At 35.6% G+C, this 11777-nt stretch overlaps 1 protein-coding gene across 1 annotated transcript; it reads right to left on the reverse strand.

The window, feature by feature from the left end:
- Nucleotides 1-6362: 6362 nt before the first annotated feature.
- Nucleotides 6363-8090, reverse strand: LOC140774565 (myb-related protein 308-like). The gene is made up of 3 exons (XM_073117609.1): nt 7785-8090; nt 7535-7664; nt 6363-7291 (listed from the first exon to the last, which is right to left on the reverse strand). Exons 1-3 carry the CDS (start codon nt 7915-7917, stop codon nt 6646-6648), a joined length of 909 nt encoding a protein of 302 aa, XP_072973710.1. The 5' UTR covers nt 7918-8090; the 3' UTR covers nt 6363-6645.
- Nucleotides 8091-11777: the final 3687 nt, after the last annotated feature.

The following is an 11777-nucleotide window of genomic DNA, read 5'->3' on the forward strand; positions in this document are numbered from 1 at the left end:
ATCATCAGTTGCGTCGTAGGAATCGGCGAAGACTGAACACCATCAAGCCACACATCTTTGTTTCCCTATTTAAATTTCATCTACATGCTCCGAAAATCAAATGTTACGGGTCCCAAACTCTGTAACTACTGAGCGCTAGGGACAATGTCTGCTCCTCACAGCGCCAACAGATACAAGTCCACAATGATGTCGTGTCCTTGCACCCGTATACTGACCGACGACACACTACCTTAAGCTTCGTGCCGTCTCCAATAGCAACGTCAAATCCCGTGGTTGGTTTGGCATCCAAACCCAATCTCCTCACCAACCTCTCATCTAGAAAGTTGTGTGTACTCCCCGAATCGATGAGGATGTGCACACAATGCTTTCTAACGAGTCCATTTACCCATAACGTCTTCAGCGCTGAAGTACCCGAATATGCATGCATCAATTGGATATCTTCCTCTACACCCTCCACAACGGCCTCCTCATGGACCTCCTCTAGACACTCTCCATAATCAACAATCTCATCATCCTCGTCAAGACCGTCGATAAGCATCACACTCTCGATCGATTTAGAACACCGATGACCAGGGGTGAAATGCTCATCACATCGAAAGCAAAGGCCCTTTGTCTTCGCTCCTCCACTTGGGCAGGTGTGAGAGTTCGAAGGGGGTCTTGTGCCTCCTCTAATATTGAAAGAATGTCTCAAAGGTGGTCGTGGTCTAGTACTCTAATAGGCTCTAATACCAAATTGATATTCTCTGATAGCAAATGATAGGCTCTGATACTAAATTGATATGCTCTATTACCAAATTGATGGGATCTGGAATCAAAAGATCAGCTACTGAATAATTCCTTAAGATCTGAATTTATTGTAGGAAGCAGTCCGTGCAACCGTGGGAAAATATTTGTTAGATATTCTACGGTAATCAAAAACTTATGAAACCAATTAGGTTGGATCTGCAACTTCCTAATATACAACTTTTGTATTTATGCCCTTCACAGATTCAAACTATAACAGGATGAAAACATGAAATAACGTGGGTGATGAAGGTGGTGACGGGTGACGTGGATGTTAGGGTTATGAATGGATATAGAGATGAGGGTGGATTGTGGAAGTGATTAAGGGAAGTAGATAAGAGGAATAAAGTGGTCGAGATCCCAAAGAAGAGGAATGGCTCGACAGGCGAGGGAGATTAGAAGCGAGGAGAAACCTTGTCAATGATAGATGTGGAAGGATGGTGAAGAGGGGGGAGGGAGAAGTCTAAAGAGAAGATAGGAGGTAAGAAATCAATAATCAAATAGCATAATGAAGTTGGCTGCCTTCCATATATTTATAGAGGCTAGCCAACAAATCCTAAAACAATATGAAACCCTAATATTAGAGGATTCCTGTCGATCGCGTTAGAATGCGTCCGATCGCATTCGAATGCACTCAAAAAACCCCTTCCCTGGATGTGCGAACGCGATACAAGCGTTCGAACGCGGGCGCTCGAACTCGCTCGACCACGTTTGAACGCACAATATGCATTCTCTGTATTTGCGAACCTGATGCAAGCATTCACAAAGTGTTCACAAGGGCGTTTGAATGAGTATTGATAATTGAAATATTGAGATATGCTTTGATATTTTTCATATGTTGATATATATAATTATCAAATGGTCGTTATGCATCATATATGGTTTTGGAATTGTCATACCATAGTCATGGTCGGCATACATTATATGTTGGTATATTTGAGGAAATTATAGTATATATATATTGAAAAACCCCTAGACACACGTATGTATCTAACCTCTAGGCAATGATATTTCTCGTTCGCTTAAGTAAAAGTCGGAAGAAATATTAAAAACAAAAGTAGAGATGAACGCCAAGATTTTAACGTGGAAAACCCAAATGGGAAAAAACCACGGATCCAAACTCGGATCAAAACCAATCACTATGATAGTAGCAGTTACAAGACTGACTCATAAAACAACCCGTCGATCCAAACGACTTTGTTCATCTCAGTCTTGATCGCTAGAACCCACGATTCACTGCTTCTTGTGATTGAAGTCCAATCTCAGTAGCCCTCGAGATTGATCTTTCGTCTAGATAGCCCTTAAGACGAAAGATAAAGATTTGTAGATGCGAAGGGCCTTGTTTGTTGAAGAACCGATGTAGCCTCCAAAAAGTCTCCTTGAATAATCTTCTTCAACTCCCCTAGGTTAGGGCAACACTATCCTTATATATGATCTCCAAGATAGAGCCAAATCCAAGTCATATTCGTACTCACGAAAATCCAATAAATTGCAAACTTCATAGGTGCGTTCGAACGCAGCCCGAGTGCGTTCGAACGGCCTAACTTAATCTCAGGTGCGTTCGAACGGGCCCAAGTGCGTTCGAACGCAACAGCTTGAATTCTTCAGGTTGTGTTCGAACGCGTTTGTGAACGCTGCTCTCGGTTTGTGTGAACGCAGTACCCGCGTTCGAATGCGTTTGTGAACGCGGCTCTCTGTCTGTGTGAACGCAGTGCCCGCGTTCGAACGCGTTTGTGAACGCGGCTCTCTGTCTGTGTGAACGCAGATTTCGCGTTCGAACGCATTTGTGAACGCGGCTCTCTGTCTGTGTGAACGCAGATTTCGCGTTCGAACGCGTTTGTGAACGCAGTGAGAACGCGACGGCTTTTCTCCAATGATCTTGCAATTCTTCACACCAGTGATATTCTAGACTTGTGTAAAGCTCATATACATGAAAAAATACACTTAGAATATTTTGTACAAAATTGCCAACAAATAAAAAACCTAATATATATATATATCGTTGAAGATATATGTACATATTCATTTATGATATAAGATTTATTATTTATTCATATATTACTTATGATACATTTATATACCCATGCATGATATGGTGCTATTTTTTATTCATATAATCTAGTACATAATTTATTGTCTATTTAGCATCATTGATCTATGTAAGATTTATTTACTGAGTTTTTAGCTTATGACTCTTTTTTTACCCTTAGATATATGATATCTGATAAGAATTTGAGATATCGTGGAGAAAATATTTTAAAGTAAAGATAAGGTGAGTTAGACGTGAGATAATATAGAAAATAACTTATGTAAAAATTAAGTTGCACCAATATTATATATATTTATATTCTATTATATCAAATGGTGATTTATATAATATGCATTGGATTATATTTTACTCGTATATTAGTCATAAGTTGATGGTTTATTATGACCTATGTGGAATTTGACACATTATGTAGTGATCTACTATAGTTATTAATTATGGATTTAGATATTCATATGCTAATATATTTATTTGGATTATAATATGATTTATCTCCAAGATATATTATATTAAGTAAAGGTTTATTTTTGTGTGATGAACCCATATGTCATGTCATATGTATCGCGCTTGCCGTATGGGTGAACACATGGCGGTCGAGCAGGGCGTCACAATTCCAACCGGTGAGAGTCATTACGAAATGATTCCGTTGAGTTGCTGACTTTTGACTTGATTTTGAATCCAATATATTCAACCTTTTTGCTTGTACGGGACTTTCATGTGTAGTGTAGTTTATCATATATAAAATTCTAGATTGTACATCATATTTACTCGTATTTTGGGTCCGCAAATTGTACATCTAACTTGTTACTTACATACTAAATGTCTTATTTGTTAGACATACTTGTGCTTAGAGTTGCATGCATATTTTTGTTGAAATCTGAATTTCTAAATTTACATGCGATCAATCAATTATGAATTAAATTGAGGCTTGATTTGATTATAACTTGCCAAATTATAATATTTGCCACATGATTGAATATAACTTGTTGAAGTAGGTTTCTAGGATGCTAGGACAAAGGGGGAGTAGTTTTAGATTTCTTGACTTATGTTGCCATGATATATTATATGAGTCGTGATGTGGTTACGTTTCTTGACTACGCTGTGATCTTGTATTGAGTTTTGCTTCATGTCTATGCTATGCATATCTATGCATGTCTATGCTTTGACTCAATTGAGTATATACGCATGGTTGGCATTATGGTTATGATTGATTTATTTGCTTTATTTCATATTGAATCTATACTATGCTTTAATGCAAATTGAATCTTATTACATACTTTTTGTGTGCTAAATTATTGAGTTGGAATTTCTTAAAAATAGTAAACTCGACTTATATTGCAAATCTTAAGCTTGATTTGACTTTAATTAAAAATATATTGTTTTGGAGCTTATTGGATATCATGGCATGTTTTCAAGGCTTGTATGTTTTTTGATAGATATCATATATGTTGTCTTTGAATCTTACACAAATTTGGAAAATTGATCTGACATGTTTCTGCTTGAAGATTGCTAAAAGAATTTGTTTTAAGTTTATTTAGTGATTAATTTTAATTTACTTTTTAAATATTCATAAGTAAAAAATATTCGTCTTTTTCACCAATGATCTTTAATTTGAATGCAGTTAGTCTTTTTCTTTTTATTGGTATACTCATGTTTAGAAGCATGCCGTTTTCAGCCGATCACTTATTCATTCATGCATCATGCTGATCTCATGATTTGGACCTTAGACAACTTTTAACAGGATTAGATAACCCAACACTGAAAGTTTTAAATGGGTTTTATTTAATATAATTCGTTTTAGATAATAAACTAATTGACCCACTTAAGTCGATTATTAAATGGACTATATTCATATTTATTTTCTCAACCAGCTTAACATGCCGATCTGCAAACTTATTTATAATATAATAACCTACTTATAACACAATAATAGGATAATAATAAAAATAAATCGTTTGTAATAGATAAAAAAAAAACTCTTTTGTTATATGAATAAGTTTATTTATAACTTAAATAACTTATATAATAAGTAATTTGTGTCGTTTAGTAATTTGTTTATGACCCGTGTAGCTCTTTTAATAAATGTGTTGTACTCATGATTAGAAATTTTCACCCACTTAATAGATAGGCCGTATTAGTATTGACATTGTCGTGACCCGACCAAGAAGATTAACCTGACTTAATTACCACTCCTACTTAAACTTAAAAGAGACCCCAGTGATATCCATTCCCAATGGAATATGGTATTTGAGCTCTTCTTACTTGCCGCAATAGCCGATCAAAACCACTACGTGACCTTGCCCTGACCTAGCTCGACATGCTCCTCTCATCTCTAACTACCCAAGTTAGCCAATAGTTGCTTCTTTCCTATTAGTAACAGATTACTTGAAGACTTAACTATCTTTTTCGAGGATAGAAAGGAACCTACTCTCATCTTCTAAGTGGGTTCTTCTCTACCTGTTCGATTCCGATCCTCCTCGGATGGCAAGCTATGGAACGAAGCCATCACGTAGCGTTGATCCCAAGAGAAGAGGAAAGGATGTGAGCTCATTCTCTCCACTGATCCAAATATCCATGGACTCAAATCATAGTTTTTATTTTCTAAATTAAGTTGCCTTTGTTCTTAAGGTACTTTGCACACTGTTCTTTCGTGGTAGTAGAAAATATAAACACTCCTGAAGAGATTAACATGCTTCAACTTCCCAAATCTTAATTTTAACCAACATTCTACTATAGTATTTTCAAAATTAAAAGAAAAAGAAGTATTCTGGATAGTTGCATACATTTTTCTCCTCGTTAATTAAGTCTATTTGCAATTAGACTTGTTTAAATTCCATAATATGCAAAAGTTCTAGCTCCACTACTGGCTAAAAGTTCTCAGGAGTTCTCTTCCTACCATTGAGAGTAGTTACTAATATTTGGGTGCTCAAAGAAATTAATGCTGCCTTATTGATGAATATATATATATATATATATATATATATATATATATATATATATATATATATATATATATATATTGGTTGAACATCTCTCATCAACTTTATTAATTGGATGAGCCACAAGAGGCGTCATGGTCGAAACCATAGCATAACTACGATCATTATCCAGAAAACAATGTCTCTTAAAACAAATTAGTTGATGTCGTCGATTTCTATATATAGTAGAAATGTTGTCTCGTTAGCATTAATTTGAGGGAGAGTTTCTTTCTTAGGTACGTAGAATTAATTAATGGTGATGTAATGGACCCAAAAGTTTTGGACTAGCTACTAGTGCGATCTATACGTACGTTTAAACTTTGCTATCATGGGTTGCCCATGGTCATCAGAGTTCACTAATTAGTTCCCTACCTTCGCACGTAACAGGAGGACCCAATCTTTCAAGACTTTTCTAAAGCAAATAGGAGTACGGTAAGCAACTCATCTTTTTCTTCTATTGCCAATCATGAACTCAAAGAAGCCAATTCCTTCAAGCAAAGTGCAGGTATAATAATACTCTATCTAAAGAAAGGCCATTAGAAATAGTGCAGAATAGTGGAGCCTTTACCATTTGATAGCAGCACGACAAAAGTAGAAACATAAAAAAAAATTATAAAAAAAAAACCCAAACACAACTTATTTCCTGTTGACTTCTTTGTGTTATCTTCTTAATTTGGACATTGCACACATGCATGCATGTTTAACTCTCCCTTCATGGGGCCTCACACATCAACTTCAAAGAGAGAATGAGAGAGGGGAAAAAAAAAAAACTAAGACCCTTATTATACATACAAAGAAAGAGGTAGAAGAGATATTAAGTCCACCTTATTTGTTCCTCTACAAGGTTGAAGGGAAGGGATTAGGGATGGTGTCTATACTTGATTGAGATGTTGGGAGGATTTGATCTCCACCTTGATCCCAGATAAGAAGCCCCGAGTAATGTTGTGACTCCATCCATTCAGTTAGATCTTGCTTCTCAAAGCACTCTCCATTTGTATCCACTTCTTCACCCACACAGCACTGTTGAGCATCCATTGTAACCATGTTGCCTTGAGCATCAACCAAGGGAGGCAAATAGTTTGAGTCCATTCCGCTACTACTCGTGAAGGAGAGAAGAGGAGGCAGTGCTTGGTTTTGGTGATTAGGGTTCCACATTTCGGAACTTAGATCGGCGATATCTTGGATAACGTCCTCTCTCGCGCTGCTGCTCTCGCAGCTATTGCTCACCCCGGTGTTGAACATAAAAAGAGGACAGTGAGGGAGAAACATGGCGTCTGGGACTCGCTTCGCCGTTAAATTTTGGTTAACGATGACGTCGAGCTGATCGATAGAGCTAAAGCCTGGTTGGACGAGCTCTGCATTTGGAGGGCTTGTTGACGACGGTGCATTCGGCTTTCGTAGCTTCTTCTTGATCCATGAATTCCAATAGTTTTTGATCTCATTGTCAGTTCGACCAGGCAAGTGACTTGCAATGTGAGCCCATCTGCCGGACGTCAAAGGATGAAACGCATTATTTTAAAATAATACCCTAATTTTTAATATTGCAGCATATAAACAAAGGCAGACGAATAGGAGGAAATAAAAACATGCAATAATATTATATAAACATGCATCACCTTTGTCGATTATAACACTAGAATGTAGGTTAAATCCAATACAACTACGACAATGCACGAGTAACATGCATGCGATAATGGAAAACCAAAAATTCTAGTGAGAGTGAAACCTATTGCCAACTATTGCATGCAGGCTAATGATCAGCTTCTCCTCTTCCGCCGTGAACCGCCCTCGTCTAATATCGGGTCTCAGGTAGTTGATCCATCTCAAGCGACAACTCTTACCACACCTCTGAAGCCCTGCGTCATAATGCATAGAATGTTAAAAAAAAAAAACTAAGAACTTAAGGCCAGTTCCATTACTTTGAAACAATAATGATCTAGATAGAGAGAGAGAGGGAGAGAGAGAGAGAGAGTGACCTGCTTTCTCTGGAACTTCACTCCAAGAGCCATAGCCATGGGTGGTAATGTATCTAATGAGCTTCTCATCTTCCTCAGGAGACCACAAACCTCTCTTAACCTTTTGTTGGTTGCAGCAGGAGTGATGTCCCATGCCCTCAACTATAGCTAGCTAGTTTCTTGTATAATATTTAATTTCCTTCTCTTGTACTTCTTCTTCTTCTTCTTCTTCTTCTTCTTCTGCTTCTCTCTCCCTATCTCGCTATTGAGTAGTTAATTGGTTGGAGAGCTCTCCTTTTATTTGCGGTAGCTCCTTCTTCTCCTCCTCCCTCTCATCTTCTACTTCTCTCTCGATTTCTCTTTCCTCGAAGCTGTCATTAATCCAACATTTGCACCGGATGGGGCCGACTCTTCTGTTCTCCTTACTCTCTATCTAACCCTACAGCGACGTGGCATCGGACTCTCTCTCTCTCTCTCTCTCTCTCTCTCTCTCTCTCTCTTTCGATAGATTTCTTCCTCTCTCTCCATAGATTTCTCTCTCTCTCCGATATCTCTTTCTTTGTGGTACGTAGATGGGTCGCCGAACTATGAACAGATTACTTTACAACTTTTCACGCACCCCACATCCCGTACAGCGCCATGGACCAGTGACAAGTGCCCACATATCCGCAGACAACAACCTTACAGTGTGTAGCCCTCTACGTAGGTACATAATAACTAATTCATATTGGTTGAATTGAAGGACTATCGATCCCACCAAACTCATAATTAATTGCATGATGTATATTATGTATTTATTGTTAGGGGATCGCAATTGTTAGGGATAGTTAAATTAAATTTCAAACTAGGGTGTTTTGTTCTAAGAATTAAGAAGAAGAAATCAAATAGATAACTAAAATCTATATTGAGATTAAGAAAATTTATGTAGGTATTACCTTCGTACTCTTCTTTTCTTTATTTTTTGTACTATGTTTCTAACTATTAATTGCTCTTGTTTCTCTAAAATTTCTTTCTCTTTGGTAACAAAGTTATCTGTTTTGGATTGACCACTCATGTATGAAAACCCTAATTAAGAATAATTTACATAATATTCAACATACTTTTACTATAAAATGAAAAATTAATAAACAAACTTATAATTTATTGTTGGTTTTTGCATAACTATCATTTAACTCACTTGCTTTCTTATGCAGTCACCTCAAATCTAAATACATACTCTTATTTGTATTTATATATTCCTTTTAATTAAATTATTAAAATCTTATAAAAGAGTAACACGAAGGGGCATCTGCCCAAAATTTATAGGTTCTGAGAGTATGTATGCAAATACAAAATATATATGTAAAAAAAGAAAATAGAAAACAACCCTAAATGAAAAATTATCTCATCCCAAACTTCCTTTTTATTTACAGGCAAAGTTATGTGTCATTATGCAATTCTTTAGGGAAACCATCCTTTTGCCAATCAAGACCATCTTCATGAATATAGTAGTACACTTGGAAGGTATATGGCGAAGATATACTTGCATTCATTATGAGACTCTTTTGCAGTTTTGCTAAGAGCCAACTTTAGTGATGTCAACTGATACCTTCAAACGAATCAATGAAAAAGATAGGTACTATGGCTACTGCAGGAAGTCTCATTCTCAAGTCTTTGGAGTTTCTGACCAAACTAGCCCTACTTACTTACCTAAAATAAAAAGCATCCTAAATTTAATATCAAAAGAGATTTATTTTATTATAGTTAATTACCAGTAAAATTTTAATAAGATCAGCATATTATTTTTAAAAATAAATACCAACTTATTACTAATTTATTTGAGATCGATGAAGAACTTATTAGCATTTTCTTTTCTCAATAATATACTGATTAATTTAACTATTTACTAGTAGTTACAGTAAAATAAATTCTATTTGATATTAAATTTAAGGTGAAATCTATTTTCATGTATAAAATTCCGAAGAGGGATAGTTTGGTAAAAGAACTCCCAAGTCTTTGCATGCTTAGATTTATTATAATCTGTTAACAGACCAAGAACCATAGGAATAGCCTCTTCATTAATTATCCAAGTACAATTCAATAGATGCACTGTTTTAAGTAACACATCAAAATTTAGACTCTGAGTTTCATATTAAAATCTCTTAAAAATATAATAATTAGGGATAATTATATCCACTTTTTAAAAAATCCCTTCTTCTTTTAACAGTTTCTTCCATTAGACATAAACTTATTCTTTTTCATATATATATATATATATATTATGTGACTGTTATCTAATTAATTTTAGATGCCTTGACCACTATTTTTTTCCCTGTTTAAATAAAAGAAAGAGAAGCAAAAATTGGAACAAAAATCATAGAAAATATAAGCCTAATGCACCGACACTAGTCAGCTAAAAATATATAATATGACAGACGCAAATAGCTTAAACGATAAATACCGGTCGTTATCTATTAAAAATAAATCGTTTTAAATCTTCATATCGAAACAAAGCAACATCATATTACATTTTTAGGTAGACTCGGTGGTCCATAATATAAATATGATTCCTTTATATCTTAATAAAAAAGTAAAAAAAAAAACGACACAAAAAGGACAAGGCAAAATAGGTGATCCATTCCCATTGGAGTGGCACATATAAAGAACACGTGGCAATTCAACGAATTAATTAAACCATGCCTTTCACATTCCTTGTGGAAAATGGAGACAAATTAAACGATGACAATTAGATTTGTAAGCAAAGACGTGGCCTAGTTAGCCATCTCTACAACAACTGTTTGTTAAGTTGTTCATTCCACGTGTCACTGGAACTATCCACCATTCTTAGATCTTTGCTTGGGCTTAATAAGGATAACTTCTCCATGATCGTATGAGGGAGAACTTTCCCATAGATAGCTAACATCCACAAAATATTTAACTTTTAGTTTAGATACTTATTAAAGGATTATGTTAGTTTCTAAATTATTCTGAGGAATAGGTTCTGTTCTCCTTTTTGATCGAGGATTTAACGTAGAATAATACATTTGCATTTTCAAAGCCGCTTGAAGACAAAAACTAGCTAGTTCTCCAATAAACTTTGAAAAAAAAGAAACCCTAATTAGCTTTAAAAATAGGTCTAACTGTTTGATGTGGGACTTCACGTAGGAATCTGATGCATTACGTATATGTAAGAAACTATACTATATTTCTGGTGAAAATATCGTTCGAAGTGAAATGATTTTTTATCAAATTTAATCCTTTAGGCCTCAAAAATCATAATTTTACTATTTTAAAAACGTTTTTGTTTTCTTAATATTTTTTTTGTAGAGATCTCAGATTTAGATCATTCTTTCTGATTTTGAATCTCTACTATTAGCTATATATTCTTCAGCAAAAATGATCGCATGACAAGACTCTTTGATGCCCTAGATCTTAGTATTTTCTCAAAAAATCGACAAAATTAAGGAAGGTGTTGGTCGGCGCACTGTCTTCGCATGCTCCATAATTATTAACAGCTTCAAGATTGGTTATGCTATTGACGGCATTGACAGAAATTTCTACGTAGTTATAACAATGAGATGCAGAGATGTATGTAGGACAGTAGAAGAATGGAAAGAAGGAAAGAAGGAAAGAAGGAAAAGGAGGAAAGTTTTGAGATGGTTGTTGATTGATTGATACCAATTACTCACCGGTCTTTTGACGTGCCAAGGTCTTTGCTTAGATGGATCGCAAGCCACTAGAGAAAGGGATTAAAGGGAGGGAGGAAGTGGACAAAGGGAAATGATTAGCACATAGCTTTAGGGAGGAGCAAATAAAAGATATATTAATGGGGTGGTGGCCTATCTTTTAATAAGTTCTTTTATTTTTTCTTCTTTCATTAAGTACTATTTGGCAGAAAGGGTAAGAGTAGAACACTTCTCTCTAAGCAAATGTTGGTTAAGCTAACTTAGTCTGGAATGGATGAGACGTCTACACCCTCTCCCCCACTTCCTCTGAATGTAATCTTGATGCTTACTTTGTGGGCCCCATAAACGT

Source organism: Typha angustifolia, chromosome 2 (assembly GCF_048772165.1).
Source record: "Typha angustifolia cultivar Huaian chromosome 2, ASM4877216v1, whole genome shotgun sequence".
Lineage (NCBI taxonomy): Eukaryota > Viridiplantae > Streptophyta > Magnoliopsida > Poales > Typhaceae > Typha > Typha angustifolia.